This window comes from Typopeltis vanoorti, chromosome 8 (assembly GCF_054136105.1).
Source record: "Typopeltis vanoorti isolate ZY-2024b chromosome 8, IOZ_Tvanoo_1.0, whole genome shotgun sequence".
In the NCBI taxonomy this organism is placed as follows: domain Eukaryota; kingdom Metazoa; phylum Arthropoda; class Arachnida; order Uropygi; family Thelyphonidae; genus Typopeltis; species Typopeltis vanoorti.
This window is the reverse complement of record NC_143556.1, coordinates 123,362,461-123,374,610: the sequence shown is the minus strand read 5'-3', so window position 1 is coordinate 123,374,610 and position 12,150 is coordinate 123,362,461. Positions and strand designations below refer to the sequence as shown.

Sequence of the window (12,150 nt, the reverse complement as noted above, 5' to 3'; positions counted from 1 at the left end):
ATTTGTGTTGTCCAGCAGTTTTTCAAATCAGTTTGATTAATAAAGTGGGTCGATTAAATTGGAAGTGACTGATTTAAAAAATAAAGGAACAGAGTTGTCTACTACGGCAGTTCTTTAGTTGATTACTTTTAACATGTGAATATTGAGCTGAATTGTCTTGTACCCGAATTCGGCCACAGCATCGCTGCACAGTTCTGTCAAGCTCCTCAGCTAGCGGCTTGATTTTGTTTTTGGATTACTGCCGAAACAGCTGAAGACTATGTTAACAGCGCTTTATTCATTTAGGTTAGTTGATTAACGCTCTTTCTATGAAACCGGCATTTTGGAACGAAGAATGAGTATATTTAGAACATCTCTTGATACAACACGAGGTGACTACATTTTTTCTTGTTTAGAATATATTCAGTTGCTGACTTCGGTAAGTCGAGCATGCATGTATAAAATCTACTTTCAGTAGAAATACAACTGTTAATTAAATAAGTGAGTGATTATTACTAATTTAATCACCTTGAATAAGGGGAATAATCAAATTGATAAAATCTTAGTACTGATGACATTTTTTGAAATATTATAAATATTTTTTCCCCACTGGTATCCCAAGTTAGTTGAAGATCGGCTAACTCACCTTCAACTGAAAAAAAGCCGATATAAGGATTTCTCGACAAAAATTAAATCAATGTTCCGCTTATCCGCGTATTCGTAATGCATTGTAAATCAAATGCACGCCCTGTTGTATGTTAATAACGATGGCGCTACTGGTTCCTATCCTAAACTAGATAACATACAGACGTTTTTTTTGAGGGAGGGGGTCAAGAATGTCCTTACATATCCACTGTTCGTTTTGAAACATCGATTTGAAACATTAGATATTTCTAATGAATTTAAATATTAATTCAGAAATAGCTAGGCAGACGTGAGTTTCTAATCTGTGTCCGGAAAACAAGTTTAGACAGTTTGAAGTCACTAAATTTGGTAAGCTGGCTTATAATGATAATAACTACGGTTTACCGCCTACTTTATGGAAAACACGACACTTACAGCTCCTCAATCCCAAGAAGGGAATAACATCTGGAACCAATGAATAATGCCGCTAAAATATTTCATTCATACAATTATATTTCGGTTTCAAGTAAAGTCATTCTTTGGAATTATTTTTATTTAAATCAGTTATTGTATTTGAGAATAACATCTTTATTAAACCATGAAGACTTTCAACATAAGCGAAAGTACTTGCTTTAAACAATACTAGATTAGCATGACCATGAATCTCTTCTTGGGGGAAATAATTTTAAGGAAGTAATTATACATGCAATGAGGCGCTATTGAAAAGTATCTGGTGTAGTGAATTCCATTTTCGTATTGCATGCATCACTGATGGAATTTAATGAATGAATAAATTACACTCATCTTATGTTTACAACTCTCGGAGCACAATGAAGCATATTTTGTTTATCGTGGCAGGTATCAAGATTTGCTGAGTATGTCGTCGTGTATTGCTGATGCAGCAACAGCTTTCATAAGAGGTGTTCTTGAGCCTTTACATTCGCTACGATGGAAATCAGGAAAAGTGCCGAGCACGACATGTATCATTGTGATAGATGGACTGAATGAAGCTGCCTTTCATCGTCCGGATTATGGAGATACTGTTTCATCTTTCCTTGCGAGGCATATATTAAACTTTCCTAGTTGGATAAAGGTAAGCTAAATTTTTTGTCTGTACTTTATCCAAAAGTGTTAATGTATGCCTGAACGAAGACATTTGTTTCTTAATCATTGATTTAGTAGCAGTATATTAGTTAAGTTTCGTCTACCTAATAGACGAAAGTTTTAACCTTAGTATTCAAAAAATGAAGTTCTTTAGCCCGAAAAAAAAAATATTAACATACCTACTTTTTCACATTTCATCAAATCCCATATATAATTTTAATTTACATTTAGTATGTTGGTAGGGTATTCATCATGATAATAATCGTTATCTAGGGATAATTACGAAATTAAAAATTTAGAGACAGTCATGTCAGATGAGCCTTCTAGCATGATTGTCTGATGGCTGAACTGAACATCTGGCTCCAATTCGAAATATCAACATATTATTTCGGTTTCAGCTTTCATATAACAAAATTTGTACTATCACGGTTCGAGGATAAATTATAACTACTTCGATATTTACTAATGATACTGAATTGGTAATTTAAATTTAATTTTACTAAGAGTGTAGTTAGAACTCTAGTTATGCGCATTTAACACCATGTTAGAAAAAATTTGCGTGCTGAAAAACAAGATTACATATTTTTATATTTTTAAACAATGTAAAGCAAATATCATTATTATTATTACGTGACACCTCTAAGGAGTCCAAGGACTCATCGAGTGAGGACACCTACTCTACATATTTCTGTCTCCACCACTCCATCTACCAACTACACCAACGCCATCAATCGCCCGCCGCCGCCACCACCACTCCATCTACCAACTACACCAACGCCATCAATCGCCCGCCGCCGCCACCACCACTAGTATTTCCACAGACAATCGCAAACATCCATGCCCACGGCGGGATTCGAACGCGTAGCCTTTTGGCTTGAGAGCAGATACGCGCTAACTGCTCTGCAAACCAGGCCGGCATTTCCCCTCCAAGTTATTATATTGTTCCAAATACGTAATTATACACATAGTATTTTTGTATATTTTAATAATGTTATAAAATTTATTAATAAGTCTAATATGTAAAATATGTAAATATGTAAAAAAAAAACCTGTATTGAACATTATTCAGAACAGAAGTATAATATAATATTAATGCAGTTTGAAATATAGTTCATTAGAACTAAGGGATATCCGAGTTTTTTTAGAGCTCTTTTCCCAGACGTTATATTCAGAATGCATGCAAAAGTGATCAGCATTATGTTTATCACTTCAGAGATTTTATTAGCCATCCTTATGTTTGACTATATCTTAATACTTTAATAATCAACCTAAAAAAAAAAAAAATCAGCTAACGCTTTTTTTTTTTTTTTTTTTTTTTATTCCCGTATACGGGAGTAGGCGAGGCCATTTAGCCCTATCTAACTTAGTAACTTAATATAATCAACCTTTCAATATTATTTTATTTACATCTTATATATAACTGTTACTTTGTTTATAGGTTGTTGCTACAGTTCGAACATCTTTTCTTGATGTTGTCAAAGGTCTTCCATTCCATCACATCTCTTTAGACAGACTATCAACCAACGAAAATCTCCAAAGAGACATATATAATTACATACTACACCGAATTAACTCCAGTCCTGCAATTAGGGCGAATATCACAATCAACAGCAATATGGTGGAAGGTTCTTCTCATTCTAGGTAGAAATTCGATGTTTTAATAATAATGTTTAAACATGATAATATGAATGACTTTAACTTATAATGATGCTATTTAATTATCACAATGAATAATGTTGTTTAATTATTATTATATACCTTTAACGTTTTGGAAGTTCACAGTAGAAGTGCTAAGATTTTCATTATAATTAATTTCTACTTCAAGTAAAAGTATGCCAAGTGACAATTTCATTATCCTTCTTCCTCCTTGATGGCTTGCACATTCTGAATGTGTAATACTTTTCTAAAAAGAATACAAATCCCCAAAACATTGAATTTTAACTCATTTTTACTGATTTAAACTGATCTAATAAAATATTCTGAGTAATTTAAAATATTCATTTATTTTGCTCACAATAACTAATAATATATATATATATATTAAATATCTTCTACACATAATGATCTTGATAACTGAGTAAGCAACAAAAAATGTTAACTGAATTAGTTAACTAAATGACTAATTTGGTTATGAGTCAGTTAGCTTGTCAATATTGCTGAATATCTCTGGTCACATAATTTCGTTATATGCTTACTCAAATTCTTCATAATCCGGTCAGATAGTTACAGTTCACTTGCAAATAATTAACTTATTTATGTAATTATAATAAATTAACGTAATTTACTCCATCCACAGCCAATGTTCAGGCCAGAAAACTTACCTGCAAAGGTTTCCCCGAAGTTTACTAGCACAACTTTCTTAAGATATTTCATGACTTGGTAACTGTAAAATTAACTTACATTATCATTCAAAGTTCCCAATCCACTTATTCTCAATAACATGGACAAGAGCTGGCAGAAAAGAATCCTTGCTTCATATTTGCATATCACAGACAAGTGAGTAGACTCAATCAGAAATAAATTCTGTACATAGGAAACCTTAACATACTCTGCTACCGTGTTGCTGGCCAAGAAAGTACTAAGAATAAATGAATAAAATTGTCTAACTGATAAGATATCATCTTCACGTAAAGAAATGAATTACCAGCCGTTATTGTTCTTCCAACGTTTGGAATGATATGAGAATGGATTGGCATTCTCTCTCTCTCTCTCTCACACACACACACACATCAGATACACTGTCATTCTTAGTTTTACCCAATCAGCTCTCTTTTAATTATTCACAAATGCATACGTCCAACTGTTCTCTCCACATATATATGCAAGAGCGCATGTCTGAAATTTATTTGCTTAGAAGGGACTCAGGGAAAAAATTCTAGAAGACAGAAATAAATTATTAATAATTTCAGGTTTCACATACTCTGTAAATAGTATATTAACTGAAGTTTTGTACATTCCATAAAATCATCAGTTTGTGAACCTATAGCACATTAGTATCGTTTGCGTGGTAAGGATTAAATAATCCAAAACCTTGCTCTATAGATCAAACATCTAACTTTTCAAAACCACTGTATGCCTCCAATAAGCGGAATGGGAGTCGCGTATTGGACGATGAAAATCATCTGCCACTTTAAGTTATTCAGAAACATCCATACGGCAGTGGGATTCTAACTTGGACTTTGTAGCTTGTCACGCCAAAATGCTGTGCTCCCACCCAATCGAGCCAGTGAGTTCAAAATTACAGCTACAAATATGCTTCGATAAATATAGACGATATGTAGTTTAGAAATAAAATGAATATGTACAAACTGCCTCTAACTTTATTGATTAACGGAAATGTTTCATCAGAAGAATAGCATATGTTAGTAAAGTACAAAATGCATTATCATAATCAGTATCATAGAAAAAGTATAATTCATAATCAGTTAAATAAATAGTAATAATTTTTCTTTTATTTAATTAATTTCCTTGAACAGGTTTGCCAAACATCTAACAAGTTTAAGCAAAGGATGTTTTCTGTATATAAAACTCACTCTGGATTTAGTAGAGAAAGGACATTTAGTCGTGAAAAGCAGCAGCTACCGAGTTCTTCCTGTTAGTCTTTTCGAGGTTTATATGTTGAGTTTCAATCTTCGATTTACTACAATAAAATCTTATGAAAGGGTAAGAAAGTATTTCGCATTTATTTGCTTAGAATCTTTGGTATTTACTTTTTTTAAGGTAGTATTAATTGATGGCTACTTCACAAATAAGACAAAAGTAAACAATAAAAAAAGAAAATTAGACTACTGATATACTCCTCCCTTCCTCTCTCTCTCTCTCTCTCTCTCTCTCTCTCTCTCTCTCTCTCTCTCTCTCTCTCTCTCTCTCTCTCTCTCTCTCTCTCTCTCTCTATATATATATATATATATATATATATATATATATATATATATATATATATTCTGGAGTTTTGTCTTTATGCATCACTCGCCTATTGTCTCTACCGTTTCCCCAGCTTTATGATATATTAGGTATTATGTTTTGACAATAATTAAGAGAGAGAGGAAGGAAGGAGTATATCCGCAGTCTAATTTTCTTATATTACTGTTTACTTTTGTCTTATATTTATCGTGTCTTGTATTTTGTCTTATATATATCAGAAATATACACAGTATAATTAAATAACAAACAAACCAAAACATAAAACAGTTGATTTTATTTATTTTCGAAACCTTCAGCTTCCAATAACCAGAATTCAATATACACGCACATAATCCATCACAATATCATATTGAAAGTTTATCAATTAAAATGACATCTCTTTTCAAATATCACAACATCAGGGTAACTTTAAAACTAATTCAAATGTTTCGTAACCACCTCAGGTCTCATAAAGATAGCACACCTTTCTACAATTACCCAGCAGTATATAGAATTCCATACTCGCGTAACTTGGCCTATATAGAACACACAAGCCGTGGTTTTCAGGTGAGAAAGAAGAACCAAATGTTGACCACAAAAGAAAAGATAGGTCTCTGGTTTAGCTAGTCAACCATTTCTAATACCAACCATGCAGTTGAATAGTTGGAACCATTCAACTATTCCTTATTTAAAGAAGAACGTTTATTCCGGACTTCTGAAGGAATCTGATGCATTCATTCATTCATTCATTCGCAAGGATCAGTGAATAAAATCCTACAGTTGATATTAAGTGATATATGAAAATCTCTCATTAACACTTTCAACATTAGAGATTTCAATTGCGCCAACAATCACCTTCTATCACTGACTACTAACAAGCTAATGCATGCCACGTGTTTTTAACTTTATTATCAAGTACGAACTGACCTATTTGCATTGTAATGTTTTTTTCAGCATTTAATCAACTTCGTGACTTTCGTATTTATATTTCTTTTGATGTGTCTGGCTTGATGATGATATTAATTCTCTTTTAGGTGGCAAAACTAGTCGGTATAATTTATTTAATTAGGTAACGAATAATAAATTCCTGTTTTCTATGTAAGGAATGCTTGTATTATGCAGTAAATCCAGTTAATGTAGTAATATAATTTTTCATAATATAAAAAATAGAAAATCATCCGTAGTAGTAATGTTTTGTTATTAATATTTTTTCTTGGCAACTGAAACCAGATACCAAAGGAGAAAATAAATGAAAATTATTTTATGCGAACCTTGATTATGCAGACAAATCTGGTATATTCCCAATGTGTAAACACGATGTCTTTGAATACTTAATGAATCAGATGATTATAAATATACTCACATTTCTCAAGAGCATTGTGTTTACTTTCAGGTATCCCTAATTCTCCAGGTGTGTCTTGCCTCCCTTTATCCTTTAGCACCCCAACAAATTTTCAGAACTGTGAACGCAGCTCGGATAGAAAGCAACCTGACTTGGGAAGATTTCGTTCAGAGACTTGACACCTTAACACGAGCTCCTATTTTAGTTCTAAGGAGAGATAAAACTGTTATGTTTGCTCATCCTTCAATGCGAGAATGGTTATTAAGGAGAGAAGAGAATGAGAATCCAAAATTTCTCTGTGATTCAAGGTAAGTTTATTAATTTACTATTCCTAATTCTGTAGTTTTAAAGATTAAACATGCTATAAAGGTAGTGATAATTTACTGTATAAGGTGTGCTAAGTTTTGTAATACGTTCTTGCATAAAGCACATTAAAACTGCCCAGAGTGAGAGAGAGATACCAAAACAACAACAACAACAAAAAACAAAACAAAAAAAAAAACTGTTGAAACCCATGGTATATTCTCAGGCATATCGTAATATTTAGCACTCCTAGAACCGTTCTGTAGGTGTATCATATTTAGATAATAAGCGCCTCAGTAGCGCAAATGGAAGAATGAGGGACGTTTTGCGCTCTTCGACTGCAAAGTCCTTAGCTCAATCCTCGTGATCACGAGAGAAATCACTGAAATGAACCTTTTCAAACGAAGGTTAGTTAGCCGATCTCATACAGATAACGAGGATTTTTCATCCCGCATACAGACAAATCGGCCACAGAATTCACAAAATTTACAAATAAAAATATACTACTTGTGATACATAGATATCGTTGCTTGTAGATGGAGAATTAAGTATTGGAGACTGTGGGATGTGTTGTAGTGTGGAGTGCCCTCCCGCGAGGAGTCTTTGTTATCTTTGGATGTATCACTGAATAATACAAATGCGTTTCTAAACCGTCATACATTCTGCTAACGAGAATGTCCTTCTAGAGAATGCTTATTTTGAAATTTAATTTTAAGTCGTCACTCCAAAGACAAATTAATTGAATGATATGCAATATGAAGTCAATGAATGATTTTATGTGCGCGTTTTGCTAATTCAAGATATACATTTTATTACACTTTGAATTTAAAAACTGACGCCATCATCTGCTATTTCGAACACTATGAGAGTGGTCCTTGGAAACATAAAATGTAGCACGCTTTAGGTTCATTTATTTATTTTTTATTTTTATTTTTTTTTTTAAGTTCAGTAATTTCTTAGCACTAAATTCAAATACCAGGGTTGTAGCTTTTTTTTTTTTTTGCGAAAAAAAATCATAAATAATAAATCTCCATAAATCATTATTCCATAATTTTGGCATCTTACTTATTCAGTAGCATTATTATAACATAAATGTATATTTATGTTGTAATACTATATTCGTGTGTATATTTTAAGGCATATATTCAATATTCTACTTACTCTACATACTCTGCACTAGTAGAGGTGTGGACAAATGATTAATTATGTCAATGAAGACGTGATTTACTTTTATCTGCACCTAGCCTATTTATAGTAGTAGAACGGTGTTGTTAACGAACAGTTCTTTACTCTTACGAGTATTGTAGTGGTTTGGAAATTCTGATCTCTGAAATTTTATATGTATCCTTTTATGCTCTTCTAGAATCGGACACGCCATGATTGCTTTTCGTCTATCGCGAATGGAAGGCCCTCTTCTTTCTGACCAGCTTCTAGAATTAGGACATCACATTCTGAAAGCTCATATTTATAAAATGTCAGGACGTGACCTACCTTGGAGCTGCCAATCTCGTCACTTACAGGCCTTGTGGGTTCAGCAAAGTGCTGATGATATCAGTACTTCGCTTGTTTCTCTGAGAAACATATACAGTCCCAACGTTAAGGTAAGTCAATATAATTAAAATATAATAAAAATATGATAAAAGTTGTCCTTACATTTTGGAATATTTGTATTTTCATTCACGTTGTCGTCTCCTATCTAGGAGGTTGACTACCATGATGGGAATAATGGTTAATTACGGGCGTAACGACATGTAGTGAGGACCCTATCTCTTTCACATATTGTCGTAAGTATCATGATTATAATCCATGTGTGTTCACGGGGCCGGTTTGCCTGTTCTGAGGGACAAAAACATCGAGTTTCCTGGTGAAAAAACCTCTACTTCCGTATGAGACCGGCTAACTCACCTTTAATCGAAAGAGACCAGATAAAGGTTCCTCCCGTCAAGGACGGGATTCGAAACCAGGTCTTTCCGATCAAAGGACTTCGTCTATACCGACTGAGCTACGGAGGTTCATATTTGCATTTACTCATCCATAAATAACACGATAAAGTGTGTAAGATAATACACACTGCAAATATAGCAGAAACATAATTGATTATAAATCGGTTATGTTTCTGCTATATCATATTCTTTGTTTCATCCTTTATCCAAGTGTAAGCAAACAAAGTTTGCTCTATTTTTACGACTGGGCTACTTGAATACAGAGGCTAATCACTTCACATCAATTGCCTTGGTATCCCATAATGCAAAACGTGATTCCCTTTCGGATGAGACATGAATAAAGTTCGAAACCGGTCCGGGTATTGGCCTTTCCCATAATGATTAGCATCATACACGTCCGAAAGGAGGGAGGTTTGCATTATGGGATACCAAGACAACTGATGTGAAGTCATTAGCGTCTATAGACAAGTAGCCCTTTATCCAAAAGGATAAAGGATTAAACTGAGAGTATGATTTCTTGGCATTTTTAATTTATAGCATAAGCATTACTTTCAATAACGGATTATTTTTGAAATATTTCTTAATCCCATTAATAATCAGTTAACTTTTTTTAAAAAAAACAGGAAAGTGGAAAACATAAAAATTCATAACTATGATATTATTTTATATAGGTGAGTCGTCTCCTTCTACTATCTGGTGCGAATCCAGATTGCTGTGTTCCGCACTTAAGGAATGTGCCCCTGTTGCCTCTAATATCACATCAAGGTTTCACCGAAATGGTTGCTTTGTTATTGGAATTCGGAGCTAATGTGAACGCCGTCTCGGACACGTTGAGTGCGCTAACTCTAGCTTGTCAACAGGGTAACAGGGATATAGCAAGATTACTGGTAGCCAAAGGAGCCAAGGTAAGTAATGTAGCAATCGATAGTATTATTCATTTTCACCCATTTTATCATATTGCGATCTGTCATTGTTAAATGCTTTTCTTAATGTATGGGTACTCTGTTATCCTTCAAAGCTTTGTTGACACCATGAAAATGAGCCACGTTAAGCAGAGATGTATCAGTTATGATAAACATTTCCTTTATTTATTATTATTTCTGTATTAGATAGCAGATGGATTTCAAAGCCGTATACTTTCATAATGATATGCGTTTTTTTAAATAGCTGTAGTTATTCTTTAAATATATTAATAACAGACATTAGACTCATTAATCATGCATTCCTTAATTACTAGATTCATAACTAATTCATTTATTCTTAGATTCATAATTAATTCATTAATTTTTAGATTCATTACCTTACTTTAATCAGTAAAGGCAGGTGATGAATGCAAATAAAACGGGATGTTGTCCAGCGCATTTAAAATGACGTAATTTTGTTTCCCAAGAAATGAACTTTTGTTGAAAAACAAAATTAGTTTAAAAAAAAAAACATTTCAGATAGTCGAAATCACTGTCTGAGATGTTGTTCTGAATTAACATAAAGAACAAAATTATAAAATATTTCAATAACTGTAGCATTTCTTTAAACACGATTAGATTCGGTGTGAATGCAATATACTTGGAAATGATATTGCTTGAAAATGAAAACGTTTATGTAAATCATTGGCTCGTTATTAGTTTTCACATTTTTTAAACAAAATTTGAAGGTAACTGTTGCTGATTATTCCAATGATGGGATAATAGTTTTTAACCAATCAATTCCAAAGTGCTCCAGCCCAGAAGTGGGTAATGTTTCACTAATTACTGTGCCGTAAGAGTTTAAATTCTCTTGGTTGCCAAGAGTAGCAATTCTGTTTTTCATGTAGCAGCACTGTCAACAGTAAATCATACTTGAAGAGAAATTATAGTCTTATTTCACTCCTTATTTTATCATCGTCATCAGTGGTTCTAACAGGCTCTTAAGCGTCCCTACCTTACAAATATCCTTGGATTTCGTAACTGTAATCGACGACAAGGTGGTTAGCTCTATGTCTGTAAGTATGCTTTTATCTGTAAATTACGTGCATTCGTTTGCCCGTTTTCAGGAATAAAAAAAAAGCAAACTTTTCTGAAAAGCAAAACCTACTTCTGTATGAGACCTGCTATCTGGCTTTCAACTGAAAAGTTCATATGAAGATTCTTTGAGTCCAAGTCGTGATTCGAACCCGAGTCTTTCCACCCAAAGGGCATTATTAATGCCGAAGCTATAGAAAGTAATGTGTTATGCATTATGGTATACTAAAGTACAGTAATCCCTCGATTAATGCGCCCCCGATTTTGGATTAGTGCGTCATTTTTTTTTCGATACCCAAATTCGATTAGTGCACCTCTGAAATTCGATTAGTTTGCCTATACATCTTAAAAATAAATGTTACAGATTTAAAAAATTTTCTATCTATACATTTTTACGGCTAACTATATTAAAAAATCATTCACTAGAATTAAATAATTTGGTTACCGATTTAAAACATTTTCCAAAGTTATTTTTAATGGCATACTACACTACTTCCATGTACACTATGTTCCAAATTTTTACCGCCAAAATTTATGTCGTCTGCTATAGTACGCCCACAGATTCGAGACATTTCTGCGCATGTCACAAAAAGGAGAATCATCGTCATCATCAAATTCCTGACATGTACCCTCAAGGGGTGTACAGGATACGATAGTAATACATGAAAAATTTACATCATTACTAACTTCCTATCTACAATTTTCCTCCAAATCAGTCTGTTACTTGTCAAGACTCCAACATTATCAGATCTTATATTTCTATCGTCTAAGGCACTTTGTACCGTATCAATCCACCTATATCTTAGTCTTCCTCTGGGTCGTTTTCCAGCCAACCTGGTAGAGAACTTGTTTTGCTAATCTTTCCTCGCCCATTCTGGTTAAATGACCATGTCACCTGAGATTAGCTTTGCTAATGCATTCCTGGATGCCGACAATGTCAAGTTTTTTCCTAATA

At 33.4% G+C, this 12,150-nt stretch overlaps 1 protein-coding gene across 4 annotated transcripts in view; it reads left to right on the top strand.

The window, feature by feature from the left end:
- The window catches only part of LOC150104326 (protein TANC2-like), a 360,557-nt gene that overhangs the window by 270,665 nt on the left and 77,742 nt on the right, over positions 1-12,150 (top strand). For all 4 annotated transcript variants that reach the window (XM_090396298.1, XM_090396296.1, XM_090396297.1 and 1 more), the window contains 6 exons: positions 1,462-1,696; positions 3,146-3,348; positions 5,184-5,370; positions 7,004-7,260; positions 8,619-8,856; positions 9,870-10,103. In XM_090396298.1, the coding sequence (XP_090252424.1) occupies positions 1,462-1,696; positions 3,146-3,348; positions 5,184-5,370; positions 7,004-7,260; positions 8,619-8,856; positions 9,870-10,103 (1,354 nt within the window). The remainder of the gene's footprint in view (positions 1-1,461; positions 1,697-3,145; positions 3,349-5,183; positions 5,371-7,003; positions 7,261-8,618; positions 8,857-9,869; positions 10,104-12,150) is intronic.